Below are 20,027 nucleotides of genomic sequence, written 5' to 3'. Positions count from 1 at the left end.
GACTACACACAGTAAGATACCTGTTTTATAAAAAGCTTAAAACCAAGCAAAACTAAAAAAATATATTACTTACGGATGCAGACATATATGATGACGTTATTTTTTAAAAAGACAAGGGGATGGTAAAACACAAAATTCATGATAGCGGTTACCTGTGGAGGACAAGGAGGGAAGTGGGATAGGGAAAGAAACTCATAGGCTGGTACAGAGATTGGTCACAGTTTGGTTTTTAGGTGGGATGATGGGTTCATGGGTGTAGTACTCATGGTTGTTGTGCTTCATGCACCCTTTTGTATGTGTAGTTTAAAAATATAGATGTATACTGATAGAATATTAGTAAAAGAATACTACTCAATACTCAGTATATATTTGTATGCAAAAGGCAGGAAAAATACAGAATACAAATATGAATGATGTAGAACACAAATATAAACAATACAGAATACAAATCAAACTCGTAATTGGGAAATAGAAAAATGTGCAGAGAATTTCTACATGTATAGAAGATTAATTTAAAATTTATTTCAGGAATATTTTTATTACATTCATCATTCAGAGCTGATAAGTCATTTTACTTAATTTTTACAACTTTGTTATAAGTGGCAAAAACAAAAAGAAATGAGGACATCATAGAACGACATCATACAGAAAATAGATTTGTTATCAAACTCTGTTTTAAAGATTTCTTAAACCTAAAAGCTACAATTCTGAAAGTTTTTTCTGAGAATGTGTTACTTCTAAAAGCTATATATTTTGTTCTTTATATTATTTTTTTAATTTTTAAAATTTTTAAAAATTTTTTGATTTTTTTAAAGATTTTATTTATTTATCTGACAGAGAGAGACACAGCGAGAGAGGGAATACAAGCAGGGGGAATGGAAGAGGGAGAAGCAGGCTTCCCACGGAGGAGGGAGCCTGATGCGGGGCTCGATCCCAGGACCCTGGCTGGGATCATGACCTGAGCCAAAGGCAGCTGCTTAACGACTGAGCCACCCAGGCGCCCCTGTTCTTTATATTCTTGCAAGGCTGACATGAGTTCATTGCAGAGTTAAAAATGGTAATTACCTGGTAAATATTTATTACTATTACTGTATTTCATGAAAACCTAGGATTGCAATTAGCTCTTGGTTCATTACTATGTCACCTGTAATGGTACAGTATTTGCACAAGGCACAGTCTATGGTACTCTTTTCTTCCCTGTGAAATTCAGACAGTATTTTACTCTAGCAACAAATCTTTTAGGCTTTTATGTAGAGATGAAGGACAGTTTACTTGTACTTGTCCACTGCCCAGCACATATTCTCTGTGGGTGAGGTACTTAACAGTGCAGTGCTGACAAGGCTAAAGTCAAAGGTTAAAGTCAGAACTGTGGGATAAGAGCCTGTGTACTCTTTTTCAGATTTCTGTAACAAAGAGCCACTGAAATGTTACTAGAGAAGCATAAAAATTAGACTAATCATCTCAGTATCACTGGGCAATCAATGGATGCTAAGAGGATTGAATTGGTGGTCAGAAGAACTGAGTTTGAGTTTCCAACTTCTTATACTGAATTGTGGCATTCAGTTAACATCTTTGTGCCTCATTTTCCTCATACTATAACAGAGATAATAGCTCCTTTATTTTCCTCCTAGGATTGTTATGAGAATGGAAATAAATTGATATACATGAAAAACCTTTATAATTTCTAGGAATATGCAAATGTTAGTTTGTCACTAGAGAAAGGTCTTTTTCTCAAATACATTAACATTCACAGCGACCTCTAACAAAACGCTTTATTAGGCCTTTAAAAGTTACTATGTAAACGATACGAATTTCTTAAAAGAAATGAGAAAATGCCTATAGGGTCTGCTGGAAAAATCATTTTATTGATTTTTCACAAAAATGAACTATTTAGATGTAAATGTCAAAGCTTATCTCCACAGAATCCACAGGATATCTAGATTTATCAAGTCAAGACCTCCTTTTGCTATTTAACTTCCAGGGAAACCAGTATGGTCCTTTCTCTTCTTTATTTAGGTATGGAAGAAACACAAGTCATGCCTCTCATGAGTATCTCCTGCTATCATCAATATAGTAATGTTGTGGACAGGCTGGATGGGCCCCTAGGTTTGGAATTTTACTTCTGCTCCAGGGCCTGGTTGGACTTGTAGTTCTGGAATCTTGATCAACTTATCTGGAAGGTGCCTTTGCCTTAGAGAAAGGTTCATGTACAGAGAAACTGATAATGCACCCAAAAGCCATTTGCTAATTTACAATAAGAAATAATGTAAACTCATATCTTCATGACAACACTAATGTATTACTTTTGCTTTATAGTTCCTAAAGGCTTTTTAAATTCATTATCTCATTTTGGAATCTCATGACTTATGACTTTTGAACAGAATGACTTAATTTATTTCAAAACTGTTTATTCTATTTATCAGATGGAATATACCAAAAAGTGCAAAACAAAATAGGGGACCATATCTTAGTTGTCAAAAACAACATACTGTTGGGGCGCCTGGGTGGCTCAGTTGGTTAAGTGACTGCCTTTGGCTCAGGTCATGATCCTGGAGTCCCAGGAGAGAGTCCGGCATCGGGCTCCCTGCTGAGCAGGAAGTCTGCTTCTCCCTCTGACCCTCCCCCACTCTCATGCTCTCTCTCTCTCAAAAAACGAACAAACAAACAAACAAAACCAACATACTGTTAACAGTTCTTCGTATTTCCTTCCTGTCTTTTCTATGCATGCTTATGTAATTGAGAACATACTGTATATGCCATTTAAATGTCAAAGTTTTCTTTCTTTTTTTGGTTATTATGGCAATCTATGCTTTTTGTAAATATTTTGGAAAAGTTGTAAAAAGCACACAAAAGTCCAGGGGCAGAACATGAAAACCACATATCATCTACTACTGTAGTTAAACACACTGAACATTTTGGTGTATTTCCTTCCAGTATTTTATTCCTTTTTATTTTATTTTATTATTTATTTATTTATTTCTTAAAAACGTAGTCGGGATCATACCAAGGCAGCAATACTTGGGGAGACAGACACTGGCTGGGCTTGGATCAGGCAGCCTCTACTCTCCAGTCTAGCGGACTGGAAGGGGCAGATCAGCACTTTTCTTCCTGGACAGGGGTAGCGAGAGTGACTCTTTTCCTTTAAAGCTCACTTCTTTCTGTATTTTAAGCTGATTTGTACATTGTTCATTTCCCCCAAATCTTCAAGGCCATCGACACCTGCCCGTATTTCAACAAGTTATCCTTGATGGTTTCGGGAAGCCCGTACTCTTCTCTGCAGCCCTTCACTTCCGCTCATCGAGAGACTCCCGCCCCGACTGCACTTTCTCCTGCGATGACTGAGCAGGTGGAAGGAGGCCTCGAGTTTGGAGCTTCAAAAGGATCCTGAAACTCGAACAGCCCAGGCACAGCTCTCGCCCCGCGGCGGGGTCGGGAGCGCCCCGTGGCTCCACTAGGAGGCTCCGAGTCTCTCCGCCGAAGGGCTGCCACCACCGAAGGCCTTCGCGGTTAGTCCTCTGCTCCAAGGGCGGCCGCAGCCCTCAGGGAGGCCAGCCCATCCTCGCCCCTCCCGAGGTTATCCTCAGAGCTCACTTCCCTGGGGCTCCGAGTGCTCACATCCTGCTGTCGTCGGGAGGGTCTTTCTCGTCGCGAGAAAGGTTCTAGGCCTCAGGCTCGCTCTCCGCCTCTCTTGAGATCCTGGCAGGCCTCTGTCACAGAACCCAACTGTCGGATCCTCTCCGCCTCGCTTTGCGAGCCTGGAGAAGTGCGTCCCTTCTCGCTTGCCTTATGCCAGGCGGGGCGGGGACCGCACTACAGTGCTACCAGCCGGAGGGGGGAACGCTCACGTGCGGCACTTTGCTTTCCAGCCGGCGACAATAGCTCTCGAGAAAACCACCGTTCAGACGACCAGGACTAGTATTATTTTGTCCTGGGAGCCCACACAGGAGGGAGGAAAGGCCATCTACTCGACCTGGGCAGCGGACGCACCCCTTTTCTCCCCCTCGGTTCGTCTGAACGGCCCGGAGCGGCAGGCCAGCCAGCCTCGGCGGAGCTGCCTCAGCCTTTGACAGCTCGGCGCGAGCACCTCGGGCCTGGAGTCCCAGCTCCAGGGGGGGACGGGGCGGGGCGAGCGCGCGCGGGGCGGGGCGAGCGCGAGCGGGGGCGAGAGGAGGGAGCGCGCGAGCGGAGCCGAGCGGTGCCGAGCGGAGCAGGGAGGTATTGGGGAGAGGCTGGCTGAGCCCGCCGGCGCGGATCGTGCTGCGTCGCCGGGCTCCGCGTACCCCCGCCTCTGCCCAGGCTCCCGCAAAACTTTTATTCTCTGGGGGCTTCCCGGGGTGTCTGAAGGAATCGGAGCGCTCGGCAGGCTCTGCGCTCCCCTGCCGCGGCGACCCAGGGGACGTGCATCCCTTGCCCGCTGGGCTCTCGCGCCCCGCGCCTCCTCACCTGCTGCTGATCTCTCCCCAGAGCGGCGAGGGGGCACCGGCGGAGGGGCCGCGCGGGCGCCAGCGCCCCCGAATTCTCCCGCCCACCACCGTAGACTCGCCCGGCGCAACTTTAACTTGATTCCTCTAGCCCAGCTCGGGCACCCGCGGCTGCTGCTTTGCTGTCACCTTTGCCGTCTCGGCCGCCGCCTCACAAAGGGGCGCGTGGAGGGGAGGCGGCACATCCGCGGGCACAGGCGCCGGTGCGCAAGGCGCGGGCCTCCTTGCCGCCGAGGCCGGGAGACAAAAGGGAAACTGCCTCTGTTCGCCGTGCGGGCTGGGAGCAGCCTGCTCGTCCGCCTCCTGCCCGGCTCCGCGAGTCTCCTCCCCCATCCCTCGGCTACTGCTCCGCCTCCCTCCCCGCGGGCTGTCCCCGCAGTGCTCCGGGACCCGGCGAGCCTTCGGGGCGCGCGTCGCTGCTGGTGGTTGGGGCTGTAGCGATAATAAATGATAGAGGATACAATGACTTTGCTGTCTCTGCTGGGTCGCATCATGCGCTACTTCTTGCTGAGACCCGAGACGCTCTTCCTGCTGTGCATCAGCTTGGCACTGTGGAGTTACTTCTTCCACACGGACGAGGTGAAGACCATCGTCAAGTCCAGCCGGGACGCCGTGAAGATGGTGAAGGGCAAGGTGGCCGAGATCATGCAGAACGATCGGCTCGGGGGGCTCGACGTTCTGGAGGCCGAGTTTTCCAAGACCTGGGAGTTTAAGAGCCACAACGTGGCTGTGTATTCCATCCAGGGCCGGAGAGACCACATGGAGGACCGATTTGAAGTTCTTACGGACCTAGCCAACAAGACGCACCCGTCCATCTTCGGGATCTTTGACGGACACGGGGGTGAGGTAGGAGTTCTCTGGGGTTTTGTTTGTGTGGGTGTGCGTAAACAAGAGGATGTGTGAGCAGCGGGGTAGGAACTGGGTGCGAGGGGCGTGGTGATGACCTGGTGCCCGGCTGGACAAAGACACTAGATCCAAATGTGGCTCAACTTGCTAAAAAATACTGCTGGGTCCAGACCTCTTGGTCTCAGTGGCCAATTTGGGGGAGGGAGGGTCGTCCACAATCTATTTTGTGCCTCATAATTTGAGGTTTCTCAAGGCCAGAACCCAGCAAATGACTGTGCTAGTTTTTCGAGGAGAGTTTATGGTTTCTGCTGTGAACTTTGGCCTAGGGCCTCAGCGCCCCTGTTCTAGGGTTTGAGGCTAAGCTAGGCACAAAGAAGAAAGAAAATACCTTTGATTCTCTTTAGGGAAAAGAGACAAAATCTGCTGAGCCGAGTCAGTGAGGGCTCATTGAAGATGAAGGAAGCTGTGACTCCTTCCCATCCCGTTCTCCTAGAGGAAGAACCCGAAGGGCAGCTCTTCGCTTCTTCCCAACTCCATTAACTTTGCAAGTGCAATCGGGCCAGTTGACAGTAGCGCCTCACTGGTCGCCTGCTTTTAGCTGGATCGTGGCACGGGACCGGGATGTCTCTGGCCTTTGCCGAGGTGGCAATGCCCGCAGAGGTGGCGGTGCCCAGATCTCGCCCGGGCGCCCTGGCCGGCTTGGTGCGCAGGCATCCCTGCTTCTAAACTCCTTTATTTGGGGTTCATCTGGGGCAAAAGATGATGTTGGAGGCCGGTTCGGGTTCTTCTGCCGCATTCCTGCGGCACCCTGATTGCGCGCCGGGGCTCAGATTTCCTGGAGGTAGGGGCGAGGGTCGGCTCTGGTCCTTGGGCATTGGCCCAGGGGAAGTGAGTGGCAAATGTGGCTCCAGCGCCATTCTCCCAAGCGCATCAGTCAGCCACCCCATCTCTCTCAATTGGCAGTTGGTAAGAGTTTCAATGCTGCATACTATTTTTTTTTTTTTTTTGCAGGATACTTTCTTACTCATATTCCCTCTGCCCCCTTTGCCACCCCCTCTTCATGAGTCCCCCACCCCACCCCACTCCCCGTGCTCTGTACCTCATCCAACTTTGCCTCCAACTCTCATTTTGGTCCTCTGGTCTCTGGTGGGCTGTAGGGGATGTCAGCAGGTCATGATTTTCTTTTTCTTTGGCCTTTGCTTTGGGTGAACATTGAGAAAGCTTTCAATTGGTTATTTTATTTGCATTCTGTCTTTGATACAAAGTCACTTCACCCACCACTCTGCTAATCTTTCCCAGATACTGTATCTATCTGCCTTAAACCAACTTTGCCAGGAATGACAAACTTAGTTGGAAAATTTATTTGGTAGAATTGAAATCAATTTTTGCTATTTTCCATCCACCCTAGCCCTATGTTCTGTCTTTCAAAATGAAGGTTTGTTACTGGTTGTAATTTTGTAGCTTTTTGTGTAGGGTGGGGTTCCTTTCCCCTTGGTCACAGGATAGGTGAAAGACCTGAAATTAATTGAGGGAAGAGATGCTCGTGCTTGGGTAAAAACATATTTGAATGATAATATTCCCAGTACAATGACTAAATTGTTTTCTTGGTTTGATCAGAATGTTTCTATTTTCATTTTATGTGCCTAGCCTAAACTTTTAAATCATTTAATAAAGCTTCTATTTATTATATATTTTTAAATTAAAATTGGGCAGCTGTTAATCTGCTTCTGGTCTTAGAAAGCACAGATTTATTTTTAATTTAAAGGTCCAGATGTAATATTAATGTTGTGAAACTTTGGGTTGTGCTTGCCTGGGTGTGTGGTACTGACATATTTTGAGCCTGCACGTGTAAGTGAATGAGTATTTTAAATTTTCTTTTAAGTTGATATTCTAGAACCTGGAAGTTGTGGATCTAAACAGATTTCAGGTTGAAAAATTTCCAGTACTATCTTCTGGTAAATGTATCATCCAGAAAAGGGACATGATAAATGTTTTTATTTAAATAGAAGAATTTTACACGTATAGGTACCCTCCTTAAAAATAGAGTAATTGTTCTATCTGTAATCTCCTATAGTATGTAGCCAGTTCATTCATCTTGGCTTTGTTTTAGGGCAAAATAAGAAAAGTAATGTAAAAGGTAGCTCTTTAGTTGCTATTGGGAATGTGATAACAACAAATAATATTAGGTATTTTCTCTCTTGCTTTTTCTTTCATTCAAAGAAAACCCCACCATCTAATTGTTGTCTTTTGTGTTGTTTTAGCTCCTGTAACATTCACCAGAGGAGGGTGCCACTGTTTGATTTTGGTACAGATGATAGTTGTCTCCTTTCAGAAAAGAGGAAGCTTTTTCTGAGCTCCCTATTATTTGTATATGTTGTGTACAGAAGATAAATGAGGACTTTAATTTTATTTCTACTAATTCAAACTAGTAAGATAGTCTATAAAAAATGAGGGCCCATCTACAATGGTACTGCTTTTTAAATGTAGAAAGGAGCTAAGCCAACTTGTATATATACATTTCATCCCATTTTTTAGATAAGGTATTTGTTGATGGGCTTAAGATGTGACCTTCCTAAGGTTAGTTCAAGGCCTTCAGTTTGGTGATTTTTATATTAAACCACTGGACAAGTTAATTTGCATATTTACCTTGATAAGATAGCACACTAGGGATACAAAGGTGAATGAGATAGGCTTCCTGTCCTCACAAAGTTTCAGTGTAGTGAGAAAGATCTGTATAACAAAAATTACAGTCATGGTGTGCTTAGGGTGTTATGGGAACACTGAGTAGGGGCATTTAAATCGTACTGGTAGGTGGGAGGCCCAGGGAAAGACACTTTGAAGACATTATTTACTGCAAGTTAAAGGCACAGGCTTTGGTTTGAGATCTGGCTTTGAATCTCTGCTTTGCCTTATATTGGCTGTGACTATGGACAAGTTGCTTAGTCAACTTTATCTGGGAGTTATTAATCTGAAAAATATGGACAATAATGCACATAAGGTACACCTCTATCAGTTGTATTTTACCGTATCTAGAGAAATACTTAATGGATGTGGAAGGATGTGGAAAAGAAAGCTTAGAGACCAAGAAGTCTGCATTGTTAGGGCAACAATATCCTAGGAAGAGAGACTCTACATGTGAAAGCCACAGTTTTGATCACTAGAAAGGCATATGTTGGATATGGATAATTTCAAACTTTGTATCTCTTTGTTCGAACTTATGGTAAACTGATTACTAATTTGGGATTTCAGGTATCTTAGCATTGGGGAAGCAGCATCCTGGCTTCTGGTGCAAATTTTCTGATTAAGGGAAAGGAATATTCTCTATGATTGATTAATAAGTTGGTATTCTGATTCCCACTTCAGCCTCTTAGCATGAGTTGGTACTCTTTAGTCTATTCAATTGTGTATTTTTGAAAAAGATTTATCTCTGGACTTCTTATGCTGAGGACCAGACTCTGGATAGCTGTGACTTCTACATGAATGACATCTTAAAGAGATTTGTCTCAGTGTTCTTATAGGCCAGCTTCCTCACTTGATGCTGTTGGGCCCTTGGGACATTCTAATCATGATACTGTGGGTGGATGGTTGGTGTGTGTGTGTGTGTGTGTGTGTGTGTGTGTGTTTAAAGCTATGGCAGTGATTGTTTTTCTGTATAATAAAAGATTTAAAAAAGATTAAAACAACAAAAGGTAAAAAAATAGCTCAAATTATACCAACTGATGCGGAAAGGTTATTTTTAAAATTAAAAAATAATGTTTATCTAGGAAAATGTTTTTGTGTGTGTGTGCCTATCTCTAATTTTTATCTACTGGCAAAAGGTGGGTGTTTTTTTGTTTGCTTCTTTTACTTTTTATATTATTTAGAAGAAATATCACCAATCCTTTGAGGCAACTTTGTCAATGTTCATGGCTTAAACCTATCTGGAAAAACAGATTGCTATGTGCTTCATCCTTACTGTATTAAAGGTCATTGTATCATACAGTTGACACATAGCTTGGCCAGTGGTTAAGCTTAGAGTTCCACACTTGGCATCAGAGAAGTTGTACTTCAGATGCTTGTCGGGGACTGCAGTCTTGAGGCTCAGCACTTCTCAGAAGTTCAGAGGAGAAACTGCTTATGGAAGGTTTCCTGAAGGATACATATAGTCTAGTTCTTTAGATTAATGGTTCTTAACTTTTCTTGAGTCATGCTTCCCTTTGAGGATGTTATGAAACTACAGATATAGCCCAAGAAGAATGGACATGTGCATCAAGTTTTGTTTATAACTTTAAAGATAAGTGGATGCATGAAGCCTCTCGATTTTACGTTAGTTCAGGTAGAATAAAATCTGTTTCTGATAAATGTAGACCTGCAGGGAGCTGTGTACCTGGACCCCTTCCTTGGCCTGATTGTCCTCTTCTCCATCATTTGCATTTATTGACTGTGTGCCGTCATTTGCCTATAAGGGTTGTTATGAGGAATGGTCTTCCCAAAGTTTTCTGAGAAATCAATGGCAAAGGTGTCCTCGAGGACTTTATTTGTTGCATTATATAGTATCCTTTTTATGAGGACCAAGGGAAAGACAGTTCTCTGATGGCTTTGTGTTTTTAGCTTAAGGATTGAATCATGTGGCTGATTGGATCATCCTGTGTTTGTTGGCTACTAGAAGTGTTAGAGCCAAGCCTCTGACCTACCTCTAACAAATGTGCAGAATTTTATAGAATACATTGATTTGGTATATAAATCTCACTCCCAGGACAGCTTATCTTTCCTACATTCAGTTTTCCTTTGTTTTGTCATTTTCTTTCTCTTCTGAGATAATGTCATTTTATCTTGTTGTGGTATATGTATTTATGTAAGTTTCATTGGATCTTTTCTGAAATAAGATATAGTTCTGAATAATTAAATAATGAGTGGCACAATGAATGATTTGCTTTTCAGACATTATAGCTGCTATTAGTAAATGTTGAAATCCCACATTACCAAGGTTACAAGAGGCCTGTGGATTTAATGTGGACAAATGCCTTTTGATTTAAGAGAAAACTCAGATTACTTTGGTTTAAAATGACACATTGACATTTCTGCCAAAAAAGGAGGGGTAGTTTCCTTCTTCGTCAGCCCCCCTCTCCCAGGCCTAGGAACCTATTTGTAGGTGAATGTAGGATCATGACTGCTGACCTTGGTGCATCTTCTGAACAGATTATTTAGAAATTCAGTTCAATTAAATCAACATTTTCTGTATAGTCTGACACATGTGGAAAACAGCATTATGTTCTCTGTGATGCCTAAAGATGAATCAGTGCGTTCTCTGCCCTCAGGGAGCATTCCATCTACTTGGAGAGATGAGCTTCTTAATAGCAGAGCTATGAGGTGGGGTCGGGCCAACTACAAGAGTGTGATAGCCTGACTGAGGGAGCTTGGGGAGTCTTGGATAAATTTGAAGAGGAGCTGACTTTTGATTATATCCTAGCATTTCAGGAGACAGAGATTAAGTGGAGGGAGGATGAGAAGATGACATTACAGGTTGAAGGAAAAAGAAAATGTTATGGAAGAAGTAAAATGCAGGCACAGTTGGAAAAAACACAGGTAGCCCATGTGTTCAGAGCAGGCTTTCCCCAACTGTTATCATTTTAGAAGCCAATACCTTATTTTTTTTCATTTTTGAGTCACCTCTGTGTTTTGATAGTCAATGATATTTTTTAGCTTGACTGTTTTTTTAAATTAAGTATTTATTTAAAAAAGAAACTTCATATCAGCACTGTGAATGGAAAATCATTAAATGAAGTTTTTGGCCTCCAATCTGCTAAGAAGCCATCTCCGTTGTGATGGAGTAAAATGATGTTTATTTTTATTTTTTATTTTATTTTATTTTTAAAAGAGTAGAATGATTTTTAGAAGGTTCTTCTCCTAGTCTGTGGCTGCCTCTGGACTCTCTCCATCCCTCTCCCCTTGCTTTTTATGAACAAAAAAGTGGCTTTTAAAATTTAATTGTTGGCCAGGCTGCTTACTCCCTTCCCAGGTAGGAGATACATCTAGTGATGCCACTCTTCGAAGAACACTGGTTTGGAACAGCTTTCCACTGTGACTTCTGTGGCAGCTAAGATTTCATGTGTCACATACCTTCATAGGGAACCCAGAGTTATGGGCAGTTCTCAGTGGTCTAGCAGAAATCCCACCCCCATTTCTAATGCAGGTAAATGGGAAGACATTATAGTAATAAACCTGAATTCCTTCTAGCTTAGTTTAAAAAGTAATTCACCAGTTTGGGTACTTGAGTCATTACCGGTCACAAAACCAAGCTCAAAGTTACAGAGAATAGATCGGTGATTGCCAGAGGCAGGGGTGAGGCATGGGCAAAAAGGATGAAAAGAGTCAAAAGGTAAAAAATTCCAGTTATAAAATAAATAAGTCATGGGGATATAATGTACAGTGTGGTGACTATAGTTAATACTATTTTATTGTGTATTTGAAAGTTGCTAAGAGAGGAAATCTTAAAAGTTTTCATCACAAGAAAAAAAAAATTCTGTAACCATGTGTGGTAACAGATATTAACTAGACCTTAATTTCTCAATATGTGGTGACCATTTCTCAATATCATTTCTCAATATGTATAAATAATCAAATCATTGTCTCATATGCCTGAAACTAATATAATATTGTATGTCAACTATACCTCAATAAAAAATACTTGAAAAACTCAAAAAAGTAATATTTTTATTTTGAATGCTAATATTTGAAATATTTGATTATTCTTAATTTCTATTTTGAACTTTAACCACTTCAGTAATATATTTTTGTGGTTTAACTTTTAATTCCATTTGAATAATCCTATTTAGTGGATATATCTGTAGCAAGTTAAACATATTTAAAAATAGATTGACTTTAAAATTATAAAAGTAATACAACTACATGATAGTATAGAAAAGAAAAAAAATCATTCAAAATCTCATCCTCTTGTCACATTCACTCTTATGATTTTGGTGTATTACTTGCTCATCTTTTTTTTAATATGCATTTTAAATATATTTTTACATTGTTATAATGATGTACATATAGTTTTAAAATCTTGGCTTTTTTCACTTTTTATAAGCCTATAAACATGAAGTCATTTTGCTCCATAATTCTTTAATATATTTCTAATGTATTTCTTAGTGATTAATATTTTACTGAATGGCTATTTGATAAATAACTCAATTGCTTTCTAATTGGTATATATTTAGGTAACATTTACTTTTTACCATTGTAAATAACATTATAATAATAATAATTATTATTTTTGAAATAATAACAATTTTTGTGTTTCTACTATAGCTTTGATTATTTCTCCAGGGTGGATTTCCAGAAGTGGGGTTTCTGGATCAGAGGAGAAATAAAGAAACCACCATTATTGATAATAATAATAATAACAATAATAATAATGGCTGACATTTATTGAACATGTGTACTATTCCCAGGCAGTGTTTAAGTACTTTATATATGTTATCTAACTTTAATTATCATAACAGTGTTTGAGGTAGGTACTATATATATGTAGAAATTAGGCACTGAGAAGTTAAGTCATTTGCCCAAAGTCTCTTGTAGCTCATAGGTGGTGAAACTAGAATTTGAAACTGGGATTCTGATTTAGAGCTATCTGTCTGCAAACCCTATGCTATCAGTTTAAACTCCGCGAATCTCATAATTTGGGCGATGATGTGTGGATAGCATTGTTAGGGGACCAGTGCCTGGTCTTATGTTGCTCAGTAGGACTTGGAGTTTCTCATTTGACTCTGACAGTTGTGTCCCTGTGACATGTGGTATTGTTGTTGAAAACTCTATGCTGGAAATCTTGCTAGGTAGATCTTATAATTGTCTAAGGAAGTCCTACAGTTAAAAAAATTTGGGGTCAGAAGTCAGAGCAGGTGGTGACTCACAAACAGCCATTCTCATCCACTCCCCTTCTTTGCTGGCAGAATCTCTGTCCCATTACAGAGAATCTCTAACATTTTGCCTGTTAGCTCATGAAAGGCTTGCATAGAATTTACAGTGGCATTAACATAGCCATTCGCAAAAATGATTTAGGTTTTATTTTACTTTACAGTACCAAAGGCTTAATTTTAGGATAAATATGTAGTGATGTGTATGTGTTTGAACAATTTCTCTTTATACTGAAGCACTTTTTTTAGAATTAAAATAATTTCCTAATATGTAAACAGTTGTTAATTTTAAGGCGCAAAATATTATTTTTTCATTTGTTTATAATATTGAGTTGGTACGTTTAGTTTGAGTAGATGATGGTCTTCTGTTTCCATTCTAGAAGGCTGCTTCATACGTTGTTCTCTTAGTCAACCTTAAGTTAAGCCCAGGCTTTGGTGATGGCTAGTTATAATCTATTTTTAATATGAATCTTCAAAGGTAAAGTTTAAATAAACAAAGGAAGCCATCATTTAAAACATAGTTAATGGTGCTACAGTACCTTTTATAGCTTTCTTTTATAGTTATAGGTCCTCCCTATAGAGCACTTTAAGTAAGTATTCATATAGAGAAAAATTATGCATATTGATTAATTGATATTCTTTCAATAAAGTTGAAGTCTGTGCTATGAAAAGCTGTGCTTAAAAAGTGAAGATATAATAACTTAGATGAAAAACAAATCTATAAAGTTTGATCACTTGGTCTTTCTGGAGAATATTTTTTTTCCCCCTTCTGTTTAATGAGACTAGGACTCAATTTAATGGAGCCTTAGCTGCCTCCAACTTGTCTAGAATGAGGGAAGGTTTTGGTAGTTGAGTCTGTTAAAAATGAGACCTACTTTCCTCCATTCCTAGAGGAGAAGGGAGTTCTTGTCTGTTACTGGGCACAGGGCTCCTGATGGTAAGTCGGGCTACTACAAATAATTATGTAAAATGTTCATTGTACAATGATACCAGATAGAGAGATACCATTTCTAATGTAAAAAAGAACTGTCTGCTCCCCAAGCTAGGCATAATCACTTGGAAAGGGTGCCTTTTTCTAATTGGTACAAAGTGAAAGTCACCATAGCAGTAGTCTGTATTTCTGAGACTCACATTCTTTACCATACTGTCCATCATTATTGCCCTCCTTGTTCTGGTCCAGGGTCGAGCAGCTGACAGATAATCTATGTGTCTTAGTTGCTAAACCAAAGACCAGTTATCCATTGCACATTATGTCAGCAAACCTTATGACTTCCCTAGAGAAGTGAACACTTATTTGCATTTGCTTTTCAACATGAATATTCCAAGTTTTAGTCATTATAACTGTGAGTGGGAATTTAATGGTCTGTAGGAATAAATCTTAAATACTTCAAATTGTAATTTTAATAGGACAGTCTATATTCAGCACTACTCTTGGACAGTAAAATTCTTCATCTAAAAACATTTAAGGGGTGCCTGGGTGGCTCAGTGGTTACACGTCTGACTCTTGATTTCAGCTCAGGTCATGATCTTGGGGTCCTGGGATCCAGCTCCCTGCTCAGAGGGGAGTCTGCTTGTTTCCATCTCCCTCTGCCCCCTCCCTACTCTGTATCTCTCTTAAATAAATAAATAAATCTTAAAAAACAAAACAAAACAAAACCATTTAAAAATTATTCTTTTAGTTATAGAATTGCCATTAGGGCAAAAACTGTTTTATTCTGATAAGTATATACCATTTCTTTTTAATCTAGTAAGTGCTTTCAAATCTCTTTTCAATTAAATAAATTAACTTTCAGTTTAATTAGTCACTGGACATTTTCTGGTGAAATAAGTTTCGTACTGACACTTGTATTTTCTGGAAATTGAGACATAGTCAGATTTTTTGTCATACTATTTACCTTTTTGCTCTCTAGAATAATGAGGTGAATTTGATATAACAATTGGTTTGCATAGGTATATGATAAATATGACTGACCCAGAATTTGGGGTTAAGAAGTTTCTGCTTCTCTTTTATTTAAACACTTAGAGGTTTTCTACTTTTCCGTTTAGAAAGAAGATACATTTTCTCTTTAGATAGGCCTGGCAGGAATCTTGAATTGTCATATAATCCAAATATGGTGCCTAAGGCTTCACAGCTACATGAATACTCTATTTTTAAAGACTTTCATCAAGGAGAGTCCATAATGTCCCTGGAGAATTTTTTTTTTCTATAGTCTTTTCTTTCAGGAAATCCATCCTTATATATGAACTAGTTCCCTTCAGTTTAAACCTATTTCTCTTAGTTTGGCCTCAACAGAGATATATTAGGATTAGGTTGTTAACCATTTGTAACTCAATAAGATTATGGTATTCAAAAATCTTCCTCCCCTCATATTAAATAAGTACATCAAATTTATAGAAGAAGCACTCATCTCAAAGAAAGGAGACACAAGGTAATTTTACCAAAGAAAGAATAGTTTCCAGATGATCAATAATAGCTCCTCTTTGTAATGAGCTGTTTTGGCAATAAAGGAAATGTCCTCTTCAAGTTTTACAGATTGGTTAGTTTTGTCTTTTATGTCCATTGTCAGATGCTTAGGCCATAGGTGGAATAAATTCTAGCTGGACATTTACATGGTATATTATTTGGGAGGTTTTGGTTGCAAATGACAGAAAACTCTAGTGGAAGCAGTTTAAACACTAGGGACATTTATTATCTCCCTTAACAAAAGGCCCGGAAGTGTGGGTATTTCCAAAGTTGGTTGATCAAGCAGTTCAATGACTTCAAGTCTTTATATAACTATATCCAGAGACATAAAAAAAGAAATTGTACCTGTCCTGTATTCTTAAAGACCAAGGAAACCTTTCTAGAAACACCCCTACATCTCCTAGGCCAGAATTGTGTCCATGCCTAAACCAATGACTTGGCCATGGGAATTACATCACCATGATGAACTCTGACCCAACATAATTCACCTTGGTCTGGGGAGGAGCCCAGCCTTCTCTGGAGGTCATGACAGCTTAGAAAGGGGAACAAGGCTAGAGTTTTGTTAGCTAGGAAGAAGGGGAAGTGGGAACAGTTGTTGGGTAGGCCACACAGTTGGGAAGGGAGTTCAGAGAAGGTGGTCTGGAACATTCCTTGTCTGCACATTAGCAAACTCATTGGAGAATGTTGCTGTAAAGTATATAACACTGACGTGAGGAAAAAAGAAAGCTTTAGAAGACTTTAGAAAACGGCAAAGCATCTTAGTTTTGGATTGGCTTAGAGGTGACTTTGCCTGGGAGCTGAGATGTAAATTTGGTATTTAAGGGCCCCAACAAGTCTTAAGAAACTATTAGGTAGTTTTCTAACTCAGATTTTCTCTCTGTTCTGTATAAGCTAGCAACAAAGAGTGGCCTGAGTGTCTGGAGAACAGCAAGGTGCTTTTTGCTCTAATATATGACTGTGTGTTCAGTACAGGTAGCGCTGCTGATGAATGTGAAGGTATCCTAGCAGTTCTTTTGTGGGCTATCCATTTCTCTTTTGCTACCTTCCTGTTTTAGACAACGAATTTGTTCAAATTCAGGATTTTTGTCTCCTAATTATTAGTTATCTTAAGTTTTGTTATTTTGTTTTAAAATATTCTGATCTACTCCAGGCCTGAGGGAAGAGATTCCTGGGAGGGTCAGAATTTTTGTACACATTTTAGAGGGGGATGGCTTGGCAGTGGTCTGGGCTCCAGTGAGAGGGGAGGGCATTAGTCTTCTGATTTTTCTGTAGGCTGAATTGGAGTAAATTCTGTGTGTGAGGATGGAGTAGTCATCCTGCTGCTGCTGCTATAAATTGATTACAGTGAGGCCATCTTTTCATTATATTTTCCTAACTGTTGATTACCAGTCTATAGAAATGCTGCCTGACGAAACTTCCTATTTAGTTTTAGTGGCTTTTCTGGTGATTCATTCTCTCTACTTTTTTTTTTTTTCTTTTAAGAGATATGCAATCATATTACCTACAAATAATGTAATTTTGTTTCCTGCTTTCTTTTTTTTTTTTTTAAAGATTTTATTTATTTATTTGAGAGAGAGAGAATGAGAGACAGAGAGCATGAGAGGGAGGAGGGTCAGAGGGAGAAGCAGACTCCCTGCCGAGCAGGGAGCCCGATGCGGGACTCGATCCCGGGACTCCAGGATCATGACCTGAGCCGAAGGCAGTCGCTTAACCAACTGAGCCACCCAGGCGCCCCTGTTTCCTGCTTTCTAAGTAGTTATATTTTATGTTTTTGTTTCCTGCCTCCTTGCATTAACTAGAACAGAATAATGTTCTGTAATACACACGACAGTGCATATTATGTTCCTATATTTGGGATTATTTAAAAAGTTTGAGATCAGAGAAATGTGAAATGGCTTCAGTTTATGGATAATAAGGCTAAAGTATCTTTACTGATATAATGAAAGATGAAATCCAAAGGTAAAGTAAGAGTCAAAGAAGAAAGGATATTCAAGGTATGGTAATCAAGAGAATGACTGATCACGAGGATGGACTAGAACTTGGTGTAGATGTGATGCTGAAAATTAGTGTGCATTGATTACCTGAAGGGGAGAACACTGTCTTTTCTGCTTTGGGGAAAAATTATCATCAGTAGATCCATCTCATGGGAATGTCCCAGAAAGCATTAGTCTAAACAGTAAGTACAGTATCTAACCATATAGAATACTGATTCTGCAGGTTATGAAAGCCTAGCAAGATACACACAGGAATGTCTTCCCCTGGTTCTAGAGGAGTGGGAACTCTGGAGCCATCTTGCCCTTGCACTGCTGCTGGTTTTGGTGAAGGTTGTCCTTATTTTCTCTGGGATTTCCTCTGCAGAAAATCCTTGCCCTATTTCTATTACCTGTCTTGTAAGGAAACTGCAGCTGCTTACACAAGGTTCTCATCCTGAGTGGGGTTAGGTAGTGTTAGTGTACAGAGACAAAATCTTAGGTAAGATCCTTCAAATTGCCCATAAAGAAGAGTGTGTGATTTTCACCTCTTATTCTGTAGAGTTATATGTAATTGTAAATGTATAACTACATGTCCAAAGTAATGTATAGTACAGAATAAAGTATATGCATATAAAAAAAGAGTTTTACAGTGTTTTAAATGATAAGAGTATCTTGAGTTTGTGTAAATTTGTGAATGGTACTGTTTCACTGTACCTTCTGAAAGATAACAGAATAAGAAATTGATGAATATTTTGAGATTTTTCAGATGATGACAAGAACTTTTCTTCTTTTAAAGAGAGCATATTGTATATTTCTATGTGTGATCACTTTGAGAAAATTTAGTTTGTTAAAGATACAAAGCAGCATATAAACATGTGGCTTTTGGAGTTGGGAGTAAGATTAATTTATCCTGATTATTTTTAAAGTCAATTTTAGAAGGATGATTATAATGCCATATTGAGTGCTTTATTTTTAATCTAAGTGCCAGCCATATCTTTGACACCAGATGGGAATATGGAGATGGGCACTTAGCCCGGTAATTTATGCTCATAAATACATACAAAAAGTTTACGCTTGCTGTTTCTTTCTTGCCTATGGCTTGAGATGCTGGGGGATTTTATCCTCCAGTGATTTCAGAAGAGAGACCCATCGAGGATTCTGACCATTCCCATTTTTCTGACATCCCTCCTGAGTACCTGATAAGGTACCTGTAGGTCTAGACTATTTTGATAACTGTCTGGCCATGGGTTTGTCTAAGAGCGAGACTCTCTGAGCAGCAAAGAATTCTTGGAGAAGAAGCTTGTATTTTTAATGCCATGTACAGGATCTAAGTGGTTGCTGCTAAAGAAGCACACGGGTACAGAACTGAGAACATGACAGCAGCCAGAGACGTTCTCTGCACCTTCCTGTTAGAGCCACACAGAGATGGAAATTGTTTATCCCCAAAGGATTATGTAATGCAAACAGTTTTAGACATGAAAGAGTACAGGCAGGCATGTACTTTGGAAATACTGCTTAAGAGGGAATTCTCTGATGAAGAGGACAGCTAGTTTTTTTTTTTTTCTCTCTCTCTCTCTCAAAAATAGGATAATAGTGGAAGTGCCCAAATGATGTTCCCAGTTTATCAGAGAGAAGCTCTCATCCCCAGCCTTTGTGGTGACTTTATGTTATGGGGATTAGGACATCCACTTCCTTCAGTTTTAAAAATTTACCATTGTTAAGATATTATTATCTGATACACAGTCTATATTCAAATTTTGCCTATTGTCCCAACTGTTTTTAAAAATAGCTGAGGTATGATTGACATAAAAGAAACTGCATATATTTAATATATGTGATTTGATCAGTTTTGCATATATTTGTGAAACCATCACCACCATCAAGATAATGAACATATCCAACACTGTTTAAAGTCTCTTTATGCCCTTTGGTAATACCTTTCTTCTGTCTTCCTCTAGTCCCCCCCTCCATCCCTAGGCAACCATTAATCTGCTTTCTGTCCTTATAGACTTAGTTTGCATCTTGTAACATTTTTATATACATGGAGATGTACAGCATGCACTTCTTTTTTGTTTTCTGGCTTTTTTCCCCACTCAGCATAATCATTTTGAAATTCATCAATGTTGTTGCATCTATCAATAGTAGATTCGTTTTTATCACTTACTATTATATTGTATGGATATACCAAAATTTGTTTATCCGTTGCCTTATTGTTGGACATTTGAGTTGCTTTCAGTTTTTAACTGTGAACATTCATGTATAAGTCTTTGTATGGACATAGGCATTTCTCTTGGGCAAATACCTAGGAGTAGAATTGTTAGATAATACGCTAGGTGTAGGTTAAGTTTTTAAAAAATTGCTAAACTAT

General features: G+C 39.9%; 1 protein-coding gene and 1 pseudogene across 1 annotated transcript in view; one reads left to right on the top strand and one right to left on the bottom strand.

Moving 5' to 3' along the window:
* Positions 1-348: 348 nt before the first annotated feature.
* On the bottom strand, positions 349-4,439 carry LOC118520506 (uncharacterized; annotated as a pseudogene).
* The window catches only part of PPM1L (protein phosphatase, Mg2+/Mn2+ dependent 1L), a 301,867-nt gene continuing 286,057 nt past the window's right edge, over positions 4,218-20,027 (top strand). The window contains exon 1 of the mRNA XM_078069934.1: positions 4,218-5,327. Within this exon, the coding sequence (XP_077926060.1) occupies positions 4,929-5,327 (399 nt within the window). The 5' untranslated portion in view covers positions 4,218-4,928. The remainder of the gene's footprint in view (positions 5,328-20,027) is intronic.

This window comes from Halichoerus grypus, chromosome 1, assembly GCF_964656455.1.
Source record: "Halichoerus grypus chromosome 1, mHalGry1.hap1.1, whole genome shotgun sequence".
Classification (NCBI taxonomy): domain Eukaryota; kingdom Metazoa; phylum Chordata; class Mammalia; order Carnivora; family Phocidae; genus Halichoerus; species Halichoerus grypus.
This window is presented reverse-complemented; position numbering and strand designations above follow the sequence as displayed.